Source organism: Hyaena hyaena, unplaced genomic scaffold (assembly GCF_003009895.1).
Source record: "Hyaena hyaena isolate Hyena2069 unplaced genomic scaffold, ASM300989v1 scaffold_27, whole genome shotgun sequence".
Classification (NCBI taxonomy): domain Eukaryota; kingdom Metazoa; phylum Chordata; class Mammalia; order Carnivora; family Hyaenidae; genus Hyaena; species Hyaena hyaena.
Genome location: NW_024080659.1, coordinates 90,715 through 103,709, shown reverse-complemented (window position 1 = coordinate 103,709; position 12,995 = coordinate 90,715). Strand labels below are relative to the sequence as shown.

Below are 12,995 nucleotides of genomic sequence, written 5' to 3'. Positions count from 1 at the left end.
ACCCAGGCCCTGCCGGGGCCTATGCCCCTCCCTGGAGTGAATCAGAGCCTCAGCTTTGTGATGATGGGAACGGGTGGGGGACCAGCAAATTTCCAGCTAGGCAATCTCCATGTGTTAACTTGCTGCAACCCCATGAGATAGATTCCATTATTAACCCCATTTTACAGATGAGAAAATGGGCTCAGAGAGATGATGTGACTTGCCTAAGGACACATAGGAAGGGACAGAGACAGGGTTTGAACCCAGATCATATTGTCCCAGAGCTCAAACTTTCAGATTTCTGGCATCGCATTGCCCTTAGGATCAAGTCCAAGCTCGTTAATATATCTGGCACTTCTCAGGTTCTTGGTTTCTTCATCTGCTAATATAATGCCTTGGCCCCAGTGCCTGTGCACACAGGCGCTTCTCTGTTATTAGGGTGATAGAGTACGTCCCCACCTGTTGCTCTACAACTTCCTCAGCCCCAGTTCCCTTAGGATCCTGGAATGTTGGGCTTCTAAGGGCCAGCCCCTGGGATAGGAACAGGGAGGCTCCGAGGTGAGGAGAGCCTTGCCCAAGGCCCGGTGTGTGAGGAGTAGAGCTGGGTGGTTACCCCGATCCGTGGGGCTGTCAGCATCCTTCACTGCACTGTGGTCCGACTCCTGCTGCTTCCTCCAGGAAACCCCCCTGCACCCCGACCGGGTTAGACATCTCCCCTGGGCTCCAAGGGCTCTGACCGTGGCTCTGATCCAGGCTCGTTGTGATTGCTGGTAAGCTCACTATCTCCCTTGCTTGGCAGAGCCCCCCATGCAAGCAGGCATTTATTTGCTGGTCCATCCAAGTCACTGGTGTCCCGCTGAGCCCAGCAGGAGCAGGCCCTCAGGAAAGGTTGACTGTAAGAGGGAGGCCCAGAGAGGGATGAAGACCTGCCCCAGGTCACACAGTGAGTCGGAGCAGAGCAGCAAGCCCGTGGAACCGCAAGACCCTCTAGGTGTCATCTGTTCCTAGAACCCAGTGAAGCTTGGGGACAGTACAGTGTCTGTAATGGCCACTCGAGTGGCGTGTTCTCAGGGGCCTCTGTCCTCTGCTGCTCCCAGGGGCCTGAGGCCAAAGACACCCTGTCTCCCTCCTGTACCCGCCCCCCTGTAGAAGGATGTTCTCAAGATAAAAATACCCTCAGAAACATTCCCGGGTGTCTGGCATGACCCGTCGTCCATCCTGGGGGCCAGAACCTCTTGCCCTGGTTTCACCTTGGGGCTCAGAAGGCAAATGTCTGCTCCTCCCCGCCACTTGGTGCAGCCTGTCCCTGGGGTGGATGTGTCCAGCATGTGGAACATGAGGGGCCCAAGGGCCACTAGTGGCTACTGCAGCCGCCTTTCCTGGGCACTGCTGGCCAGCCAGCACCATCCAGGCACAGAAAGCCGGGCAGCCAGGATTCCGTCAGTGCAAGGTCATGGCTCTCCTGCTTTGTTGCCTGTTGGGATGCATTTGGAGAGGATCACACGGGACTGCTTGGGGGGGTCAGGGATACATATGCCACCTTTCAATCCCGTGGGGAGTCCCCACTTCTGCCATTAGCTGCTGGTGCCCATCAGAGCCAGGCACCCGCTCTCGGAGAACACGGGAGGGACGCAGTGCTTGTCAGGAGATTGCACCGGGACAGGGCCTCCACTTACTCCCTTGACAGTCCCTCAGGTAGGTGGTGTCTACCTGCTTTGCAAATGAGGAGGCTGAGGCCCAGGAAGGGCCCTTCCTGAGCTGGGGTCAACCGGCCTTGAATTAGGGAACTGGGGCTCACCGGCCCCCTCAGGCCACACACACACACTCATACACACACACACACACACACACACACACACACACACACCCGCCCCCGGGAGGACTGTGGTGCAGGATGGTGACAGCTGCCTCCTCCCAGAGCCCTGCCGTCCCCGGCCCGGTGCCCAGGGCATACCTCCCTCACCACACTGAATTGCATGGCACATCCGCTGGGCAGGCGTCATCGGCCCACTTTGGGGAGGAGGAAGCTGGGCCTCAGGAAGGGGAAATGCCTTGCACCGCAGCCCTGGGTGGTTTCAGCCCAGCCTGGGCTGACAGGCCGGCACTGACGGGAAGGACTAGGGAAGCCTCAGTGTCCATCCAGGCGCTGCCTTCACTTGCCGGGAGACTGAGGGCCGGTCTGGCCTGTCCGGGCTCGGGCCGCTCCAGTGTGATGTGCAGGCTGTGCCCCCCAACCCAGCCTGTCCTGTCCAGGGATGTGACCGTGACCCACAAAAGCATTTGGCGGACTTCAGAGGTTTTGAGTTCACGTCATGGCCTGCTGTGGCCATCACAGGGTGGCAGGGGGACCACCGGACAGTGTGTCCAGAGACCTGGGTTCTTGTCTCCAAGCTGCCTCTCATTCAGTGGCCTTCTGACCTTGGACGACCCAGTCCTCAGCCCTGAGCCTCAGTTTCCCTGTAGAATGGAGCTAATTTTGCCCATTTTTGAGAAAAACTGTGGCTGGGTGTGTGGGTCTGACAAAGAAAGCCCCTTCCGGGAACTAGGGCATCTGGAAAAAGGTTGAGAGGGCCCAAGGCAGGCCAGGTGACCAACAGGAAGTGGGGAGGGGCAGGCTGTCTCACACCCTTCTCCCTAAACCTCGTTGGCTCCCATTGCCCCGTGACACCTCCTCTTTCAGAGTTCCAGCTCCAGGTGACTACGGAGCAAGTGACCTGGCCTCTCTCAGCCCCAGTTTTCCAGTCTGTCCAGCCAGGAGAATGATCTTTCCCTCAGGATGGGGCTGTGAGGCTTGGAGTAACCGAAGCCAAGAGCTGAGCACTCAGGGCCAGGCAAAGCGTAGGCCAGTCCAAGGGGAAGAGCATAAGGTTGGGACTTGGACACCCGTCCTTGCATTGGAGATTCCCAGCTGTGTGATGTGGGTCTCTGATGGAGCCTCCCTGAGCTTCAATTTCCTCATCAGTTTTGAGAGTATAAGGGTGAAAGGAGGCACCCTGACAGCTGCTCAGGGAATGATGAAGGATGGGGACCCAGGGCGCTGGGGACTGGGAGTCTTGAGGTGAGAGCTTGGAAGGTGAAGAGGGACGAGCAGGACATTCCCTTAGAGTGAGCAGAGGCCCAGAAGTGGAAAGCGAGTCACCCAAGGTCACACAGCTTGTGATTGGCAGAGCCAGGACTTGAACCCAGCTCTGTGAGCCTCTAAACCCAGGTCTGCTGTCACCTACCCCAGGAGGCTTATGATGTGGGGGTGACTCACCACAGTTTCCTTAATCCCAGCCAGAAAAGCCAGTGCGACAGTGGATTGCAGCCAGCCCCAGCCGCGAAAGGGTGGGGCTCCATGGGCTAGTGGCTGGGAGGTGGGGGAAGATGAGAAGGGCCTCTCAAGTCAGTTTGCATCTGGAAATTCACAGAGCCACTTCCCACCACACTCTCCCCCAATCCACACAGTGTGCTGGAGAGAAGCAGGGGACTCCTTTGACAGTGGGAAAATTGAGGCTTATGGAATGCTGGGACCTCATAGGATGTGTGTATGCCTAAGGCAGGTCTCTGACAAGTTACTGATATGTACCCATCCATATAGCCATTTATCCACCCATCCACTCATCTGTCTGTTCATCTATTCTACTCACCCAACCACTTCATTCATCCAGCCGCTCATCTCCCCACCCATTCGTCCATCTATCCATCACACACCCACTCACTCATCCATCCATCTTCCATCCACCCATCACCCACCCACCAATCCATCCATCAATCCAACTATCCATGCATCCATAATCCATCCACCAACCCACCCATCCATCCAACTATTCATCCACCCGTAATCCACACACACACACACACACACCCCTCATAATTCACTTACTCACCCATCCATACACCCATTCATCCCCCCATAAACCACCATTCATTCATCCACACGCCTATTCATCCATTATCCTTCCATCCATCCATCCACATACCCATCTACCCATCCATATCCATCTGTCCATCCATCCATCCACTCACACACCCACCTACCTATCCATAATTCATCCATTTATTCATAATCCATCTATCCATCCATCTGTCCTTCTGTTCATCTACACTTGAATCCTGTGGCTGGCACTGGGAAGGCTCTGTCGATGGTGGCTAGGACATAGGTTAGGGACCGGAGTTCCTCTGTGAACTGAGGAAAATTACCACATTACTTACATCTCTGGAATGAGAACAGCAATAGTTCCAACTTTGTGGGGTTGTTGTGAGGATTACATGAGCTGATCTCTGTAAAACACCTACCACAGTGTCTGGCATGTGGTAGGCTCTCTATAATTATCAGTTGTTATTTTCTCTGGGGACCCATTTTGTTCCGCCCTGCTTTGGTTCTGAAAGGTTTTATACATAGAACTCACATTTGCGAGGGTGTGAGGTAACAGAGGTGTGGGCTGGAGGCCTCTTCTGTCTCCCATGGGACCTCAAGGGAAGCAGCAGAAATGCGGGTTCATGTAGAAATTTCAGACTTTTGAGCACTTGTGAGGAGAGCAGCACCATCTACAGTAACTTGGCTTTGCTCTGTTAACTTTAGGATCTTCTAGCAACTGATTCCTCTCCAGCTGGTGCCTGGGAAATGGCAGCTGCTGCTAACACAGCCTTGAAGACAGCCACTTGCCCACTCAGCACCGTTACTTAGAAGATACGATTCAAGAGGTAAGATTAAGGTCAGTGATGTGCATCTATCCATCTAGTCATCCACTCAACCAAACACTCATCTATGTATTTATCTGTGTGCCCCCCATCCAACCACCTGTTTGACCTCTCATTCACCCATTATCCATTCCCTAGTTCCACACATCCTTCCATCCATATGCTTTCCATCTATGCATCCACTCACCTACCCAACCCATCCATCCTCTTTCCATCCATGTATTCATCCATTTCCCAACCACTCACCCACCATCCCAGCCATTCATCCATCTAGTAATTCATCTATCTGTTCACCTGCCTGCCCACAAATCCATCCATTTACCTTCCATCCATCTATCTCTTCATCAACCCACTAATCCGTCCACCCAATCCATCGAATCATTTTCTATCTACCTAACCCATCCATCTTTCTGGTTACTACCCATCCATCCATCCATCCATCCATCCGTCCATCCGTCCATCCGTCCATCTGTCCATCTGCCAGTCCCATCTATTCATCCATGTGCTCGACTACCCACCTGCACATATATCTGTCACCTAATTAATTATTCCATCCAGTTGCTCATCCATTTGCTATTCTGCTCCACATACTCCAATCCATGGTGTCCCCTCCATGCCAGGCCTGCACTATCCTTTTGGACCTCTGAGGTTGGTCAGAGGTGGTGCCTGGGGAAGGGCAACTCTCAAACAATGAAGAAGGTAGCTTCTGGCCACTACAGGAGAAGCACAGGGTCAGAGAATCCAAAAGAGTTCCCTGGAAGTGGTGGCCTTTAGCTGCTCCCTGACAGATGGGAGGATTTTAAGCATTCACTTTAGCTGTAATTTGGGGGTTCAACCACATGCAGTGGAAGGTTGCCACAGCACAAGCCATTAGACGCTTGTCAGTGTATCTATACAGGAGTGGCCTAGACCGGAGGGAGGATGTAGGTGAGGAAATGGTGGGCAACTTTGAGAATTCAGAAGGCAGAACTACACAGGACCTACACAGGCGAGGGAGTGGATATAGGGACTGAAGAAGAGAGAGGAGGCCAGGCTTCTGGCTCAGGCAATTGGGGAAGTGGTCAGGTTACCAAATGACCCTATGAGGAGGGACAGGAGGAGGGGGATGGTGAGGTGGAGGTAAGGAGGAAGCAGAAGAGGGGGAGGGGCCGGAGGAGAGGAAGGGAAGGAGGGAGAAGGAAGGAAAGAGGATGAGGAGGATGAAGAGGAGGGAAAGGAAGGGCAGGAGGAGGGGGAGGAGGGGATGTGGGGGAGGGGGAAGAAAAGGAAGGAGGAAGAGGGGTGAAGGGAATAGGAGGAGGGAGGAGGTTTGGGAGACGAGGAGGTGCTGTGGAGCACCCAGGAGGGGCAGATCGGGTCTGGGGAGGCAGCACAGAGCAGGCACCGGAGCAGGTTGGTCAGGGGCAGGGAGCCGCCCCCTCGGGGAAGGCTGCTCTGGGAGTGTTAGTTCCCTCACCGGCCCAATGCATGAGCAGAGCGTGTGCCCGTGGCCAGAGAGAGCTTGCGGGCACAGAGACGAGCTTTAGCGTTTGGAAATTGGGCAGGTGGGCCCTGCAGTGTGAGGTGAGGCCTGGGGGATGGAGGGAGCACCAGTCATCTCCAGCATCATACTGGTGTGTCGTCACTGTTTCTCTCCTTGGGCCCAGCATGGGCTTGCCACCGAACACCTGCACTTTGCGTTGACCCCAAATGCTTGCAGGCCATGGTATGCACTGTGGGCAAAGGCTGTCTGTGCTTTGGGGGAGAGGAAGGGAATGCGGCCTGGAAAGGTCAAAGGACATTGTCTTCTACTTCCCCATTATGAGAACGTAAATGGTGTCCCCAACACTCCATCTCCCCTCCGCGCAAACTCTTGGCTCTGTCCAAGCCAACCTCAGCCTCCTCATTGGCCCCTGCGTGCGCCAGCATGTTCACTCTTGGTGCCAAGATCTGGGATTTGTATGTCTTCTCAGCACATGTTGTGACAAGGGCCTTGAGAACTTAGACAAGAAATCAGTGTCATGCCTGGAGTCTGACCTCAGTCCTGGTGGGATGGCACACTGGTTTCTCCCCTACGGTGTGGAAAGGGAGCTTGCCGCTTAAATGCAGTGTGAGGCTGGGCAAGTGACTTGGTCTTTCTGAGCTTCAGTTTCTTCATGTGGAAAATGGGGATAATAGTCATAACGTTGTTATAGGGATTAAGTGACATAATTCGAGCTCTCAGAACCCGCCCTGGCATGTAGTGAGCACTCAGGATGTATTGATCATTGTGCTCCCGCCTCTGAAGGTGCTCTGGCCAGCTGGGAGGCCCGAGGGGGAGGACTTTGAGTCCCGCCCACTCTGGGCTCCCTCCATTGGCTCTTGTAGTTAGTTAGTGCTGTCTTGACATCTGAGAATGCGGGCCCAGGCCTTGCCCTCTTCCCCTCCCGGATGTCACCGAAACCTGAGGTGCCCAGAGCCTCAGGGGACTGGGCATGGAGTGTCCTACTCCATCCGGAGGCACCTCCCGGTGACTTTTGGGCCCCACCTTTGGGTCATGTGGTAGCTGTCTCTCTAAAAGCTCCCAGCCCATGCCCTGTCACCTTCTGAACAGCCTGGTGGCCTGGAGCCTGTGTCTGCAGACGCTGTGCCCAGCAGGGAAGTGGGCTCAGGAGACAACAGAGTTGGGGACAGCTTCCCCATCTCTCAGAGGTATCTGGGCCAGTGCTGTCCACTGCTTCTTCTGTGCCTGCTGGACTTGCCTCACTCCCTGCCTGCGGTGCTGAAGTCACCTCATCTCGCTCAGGTAGCACAGCCATTGCCTCTCTCCTGTCCCCCTCGCCTGGGATCCCCATTGGCCAAGCTGGGTGTCTGCCCAGAGCAGTCCCAACTGTTGTCCCTACTGCCTCATCTAAACCCACGAGTGACTTTGTGTGCTAGGACAAGGCTCAGCCTCAGCTCTTGAATCTGGGAAATGGGGAGCTGGCCTCTTTGCTTGCTAAGGCCTCTTCCAGCAAACCAAGTCTAATTCCATTTCTTATCTGGTCTAACTATCAGCATCCATTGAGCAAGAGCCAAACAGGCCTGCATATCCTTGGTTGAGGATAGTGTCCCACAGTTCTGAAAGCAAGTCTTTAAAGACCATAGACTGCGTGACCTTCTTGCCACACCTGTGTTTGTCTGCATGGAGTGTCCTTGGGAGGTTTGGCAAGCTCGTGGTGCTGAGTTTTCTATTCATGGGTCGTCTTCTGGGTCTTTCTTTGCAGTGCTGTATCCACCAAGAGCCTGGGAGGAACTCCCCACACCCCTAGCATCAGACACACCCACATACACACACACACATGTGCATATACACACACATGCATACATGGTGCATATACACACACACATGCATATACACACATGCATATACACACCCGCATGCATACACACACACATGGACCCACTCGCATACACACCCAGCAGAATGGGGCTGTGGGAAGCTGAGGACTGGACTGAAAACCTGCAGCTCTAACTCTATCTCTAATCCTTAGTTTCTGAGTGACTTTGCTCAGAGTCTGTTTCCAGCTGAGAAACAGGGGAGCAGGGTGTGAACATGACCTCGTTGATTTTATCTGTGTGGTTTTAGGAGGAACAGCAATAGAAGAGGGGGTTCCCAAGCCTGTGTGACACACTGGGTGGGTCCCAAGTGCACTGCGGCACCCTCCCCTGCCTGGACACTGCTGGCCAGTGTGAGGCTGCCTGGCTGGTGGGGCAGCGTGCCAGGCTGGGCTCTCTGGCCTTTGATTCTTCCGATTCTGTCCCTTGCAGGCCTTGAGCCACTCAGAGCCCCAGTTGAAACAGCCATGACCCGTTGGACATCCCTCTAGGCCTCCAGGCCACCTAAACCTGCCCCCTGCGATCTGGTGGCCTCCTGCCAGCATCTAAGTACCCCGAGCCTGGCCACCTCTGCCTGGAGGGTCCAGGAACCTGGGACTGAGCCATCTTCTCGGCGTAGTCCCCGGGATGCCCACAGTCACCGGCTCCCTGCCTCCTGGGCTGGGCGGAAGCAGCATCCACCATTTCAGCCTCAGGCCCCAGCTCCTCAGACCCATGGTGAGGTGGTCAGCTGCAGCGGCTATGAGGGGAGGCTGACGGTGTGACAAGAGGCCCCCGTGGAGCCTAGAGTCCTCCATGGAATGAGACCTTGCGTTAGACAGAGCCTAATCACCTCTCTTGCTTTTTGGCTGTGTGGCTATGGGGAAGTCACTTAACCTCTCTGAATCTCCATTCCAAGTAAAAGTAATGCTAGTAGCCATCTTCTTGAGTTTGTGAGAGGATGACCTAAGACCATTTGCTGATTAGCCTGGCCTGCTATCTCTGTGGCGTGAGGCAGTGAGAGACAAGACTGTCATACACGTGTCAGCCTCAGGGATCCAGAAGCACCTGACCTCTGCGACACACCCCAAGACGGGTGTGCAGCCTGGCAGGTCATGTGAGCACCTCCCGCACCTGTCTCCCAGGGCTTTGAAGCAGAGGTCAGATGTCATGCTCCCCGCAAGAGTCTGGCTGACCTTGGTCACACAGACTGGGGCTGAATGCCAGTGTTGCCACCTCCTGGCTGTGTCACTTCCTATTTCCGGGTCTCTGGTGGGTGCCCGGCCACCTGCCTCTCTGCTTCTGGCCTGGCTGTCTGGGGACCTTCTTATCTGGGGCCTCATTGTCTTCTGGGCATTTGAGGGCTCCCAGCCTTGTCCAGCACTGACCTCCTGGTGTGGCCAGGTGGGGATTAGGGATGAGTGCGGAGGAATACACCTGACTCCTCAGAGCCTCGGCCAGGCTGCCCAGGGTTCTGCCCCTCCTTCCAGCCCAGCCCCACTGAGCCAGGCTGGGAGCCTGAGCACTTACAGCCCCGATGCTAATGGCCAGATGGCCTTAGTGCCTGCAGGGCCAGGCAGCATCGTGGCCTCCGGCTGGCAGATGCCTCAGCCTGGCACCGACAGGCCAGCCCAGAGCCAGTGGAGCACTGGGGGAGGGGCAGCCACCAGCCCGTATGCCTGGGGGCTGAGTGAGTGCTATTGGCCACAAGAGCAGTGTCTGTCCGGCCACAGGCAGTGTGCTGCGGGCCACGCCCTGAGACCACTTGGTGTGCATGAGTGCGTGCATCCATGTCTGCGACAAGCCAGCCAAGTGTTCGCCTGAGTGGGCCCAGGAGAGTGATGCTTCTGAGTGCTCCCTGTGTGCTGTCATTTGGAGCTGAGAAAGGCAGGGGTAGGGAAGACCCCCGGGCTGGGGTCAGTCAGTGGCCTCTCTGGGCACTGACCTCATGGACCCCTTCCTCACTACTGCCGGGGACACAGATGGTGTGGAGTATGGGTGCTGAGAGCGGGTGCCTCGGGGCAGAGCCCATGAGCATAGGGAGGGCGTCCTCAGGGCCAGGCTGTGTTCTAGGCCCCGGGCATGAGACAGCGGCGAGCCAAACCGCACACTCACCGTGGTCAGGTCTCCAGGAATCTCATGGTGGGAATGGCTGCACCATGCATGTCATTGCTATTGCTACTACCACCATTATTAGACCCGAAGTCGGTGCTTTGGGCTTACAGTGAGGACCTGGGCGAGGTCTCCCGAGGGTGCAGGAAGCCCTCTGGAGATGCTCCTGTGGCATTGACGCCAAGGACCGAAGGAGGTGAGGTGGTGGGAGGATGTCTGGGAGGAATGTCCAGGACAGGCTCAAGGAAGAACAGGGCAGCTGTGGGCTGCAGCAGGGTGAGCAAAGCGGACGCGGGAGGTGAGGCCCAAGAGGTCCCGGGATTTGCTCACACAGGCTTTGCGAGTGCCCACAGGGACTCTGGCTTTGAGCAGAGGACAGACGGGCGCCCCCCGCGGCTGCCTCTGGACTGAGGTTGGGGCAGGAGCACCAAGGTTGGCGAGGTGGCCGCCGTGCTGGGCCAGGTGGGTGACAATGAGGACTCAGGCCACAACGATGGGAGAAGAGGTAGGATCCTAAATATATTTTGAAAGCAGAGCCTTTGGGGTGGGACTGAGATGAGGTGATGATGAATCCAAAGTTGATGGCCAGAGCTCCTGGGAGAACGGAGTGTCACTTTTCCAAGCCGAGGAAGATAAGGAGCTGGTTAGGAGGGAAAACGGTGGGTGACTTAAGGCGACAACGTCTGCCAGCCAGTGTGAGGATCTGGGTAGGGGTGGAAGCAGGGGCCGGTGTGGCCTGTTCTGCCAACCGTGCTGTCTTCCCATTGCAGGAGCCACCCCACCCGGAGCCGGCCTGGGGGCGAGCCAGGGCCCCCCCACCCCCATTCCCGGGATGACCTCAGCCGGCAGGGCCAACCCCTACAGTATCGTGTCATCAGAGGAGGACGGGCTGCACCTGGTCACCATGTCAGGTGCCAACGGCTTCGGCAACGGCAAGGTGCACACGCGGCGCAGGTGCCGAAACCGCTTCGTCAAGAAGAACGGCCAGTGCAACATTGAGTTCGCCAACATGGATGAGAAGTCGCAGCGCTACCTGGCCGACATGTTCACCACGTGCGTGGACATCCGCTGGCGCTACATGCTGCTCATCTTCTCACTGGCCTTCCTCGCCTCCTGGCTGCTGTTTGGTGTCATCTTCTGGGTCATCGCCGTGGCCCACGGCGACCTGGAGCCAGCCGAGGGCCGCGGCCGCACACCCTGCGTGATGCAGGTACACGGCTTCATGGCAGCCTTTCTCTTCTCCATCGAGACTCAGACCACCATCGGGTATGGGCTACGCTGTGTGACGGAGGAGTGCCCTGTGGCCGTCTTCATGGTGGTGGCACAGTCCATCGTGGGCTGCATCATCGACTCCTTCATGATCGGCGCCATCATGGCCAAGATGGCACGGCCCAAGAAGCGGGCGCAGACACTGCTGTTCAGTCACAATGCCGTGGTGGCCCTGCGCGACGGCAAGCTCTGCCTCATGTGGCGTGTGGGCAACCTGCGTAAAAGCCACATCGTGGAGGCCCACGTGCGGGCCCAGCTCATCAAGCCAAGGGTCACGGAGGAGGGCGAGTACATCCCGCTGGACCAGATCGACATTGACGTTGGCTTTGACAAGGGCCTCGACCGCATCTTCCTCGTGTCACCCATCACCATCCTGCATGAGATCGACGAGGCCAGCCCACTGTTTGGTATCAGCCGGCAGGACCTGGAGACGGATGACTTCGAGATCGTGGTCATCCTGGAGGGCATGGTGGAGGCCACGGCCATGACCACGCAGGCCCGCAGTTCCTACCTTGCCAACGAGATCCTGTGGGGCCACCGCTTCGAGCCTGTGCTCTTTGAGGAGAAGAACCAGTACAAGATCGACTACTCCCACTTCCATAAGACCTACGAGGTGCCCTCCACACCCCGCTGCAGCGCCAAGGACCTGGCGGAGAACAAATTCCTGCTCCCCAGTGCCAACTCCTTCTGTTACGAGAATGAGCTGGCCTTCCTGAGCCGCGATGAGGAGGATGAGGCAGATGGAGACCAGGATGGCCGCAGCCCCCAGGTCCGGCATGACTTTGACAGACCCCAGGCCGGTGGTTGTGGAGGCCTCGATCAGCGGCCCTACAGACGGGAGTCAGAGATCTGAGCCACCGTCGGCCAACTTGCAGTATCCACCCCGCCAGGGAGAGGCCCAGCATCCAGCAAGGGCCCCGGGTTTGAGCAGAACGGGCCAGGTGCCCCGGTCGCAGACTCAGTAGCGTTTTAGATGTTTTATGTTTCTTCACAGTGGCCTGGTAAGGTTGGCGGGAGAGTGGGCGGCCAGTGGGCTGCCCCTGGCCTCAGAGGCCGGAGCAGGTGCAGGGACAGGGAGGTGGCCTTGTGGGGTCCAGTCCAGGAGCCAGAGGCTTCTGCCTGAGGCTAGAACTGCAGCCTGCCCGGAAAACAGCTCAACAGCCACCCAGCCTCTATGGGCAAAGGCTGGCAGGCTGCAGGGCGCCTCGCTGGTTTTTAACCTAGGGAGAAGCACCAATTTTGGCTTTCTCAACCTTAGCTTGAGTAAGACTGTTTACAAAAAAAAAAAAAAAAAAATGAACATGTGATCGAAAAAAATTTACTTTGTGGGGGTCGTAAGAAAGGACAGTTAGAATTCCACTGGTCTGCTGAGATGGAAGCAGCTAGATGGCAGCTCCACGAGGTTCCCCGAGGCTGAGCAGGCCTCTCCTCTGTGAAGGTGGCTGTGTGCCAGGCGGCGCGCCCTCAGGGGCGGGTGCGGTGCTCACCCGTGGTCTCCGCTCACGGGTGCATCAGATGCTGTTTGTGATAGAAAACCAAGACCATGTTAACAATCACAATAAAAGCTTTCCAGTGTCATAGAGGTGGGGGTAGGGGCTGGGAAAAAACTAGTTTGAGCTTTTTGAGTTTGACTTTTG

General features: G+C 56.4%; 1 protein-coding gene across 1 annotated transcript; it reads left to right on the top strand.

Annotated features, from left to right (window-relative positions):
• The first annotated feature begins 10,859 nt into the window (after positions 1 to 10,859).
• On the top strand, positions 10,860 to 12,618 carry KCNJ12 (potassium inwardly rectifying channel subfamily J member 12). Its single transcript, XM_039227366.1, has one exon. It carries the CDS (start codon positions 10,922 to 10,924, stop codon positions 12,209 to 12,211), a length of 1,290 nt encoding a protein of 429 aa, XP_039083297.1. The 5' UTR covers positions 10,860 to 10,921; the 3' UTR covers positions 12,212 to 12,618.
• Positions 12,619 to 12,995: the final 377 nt, after the last annotated feature.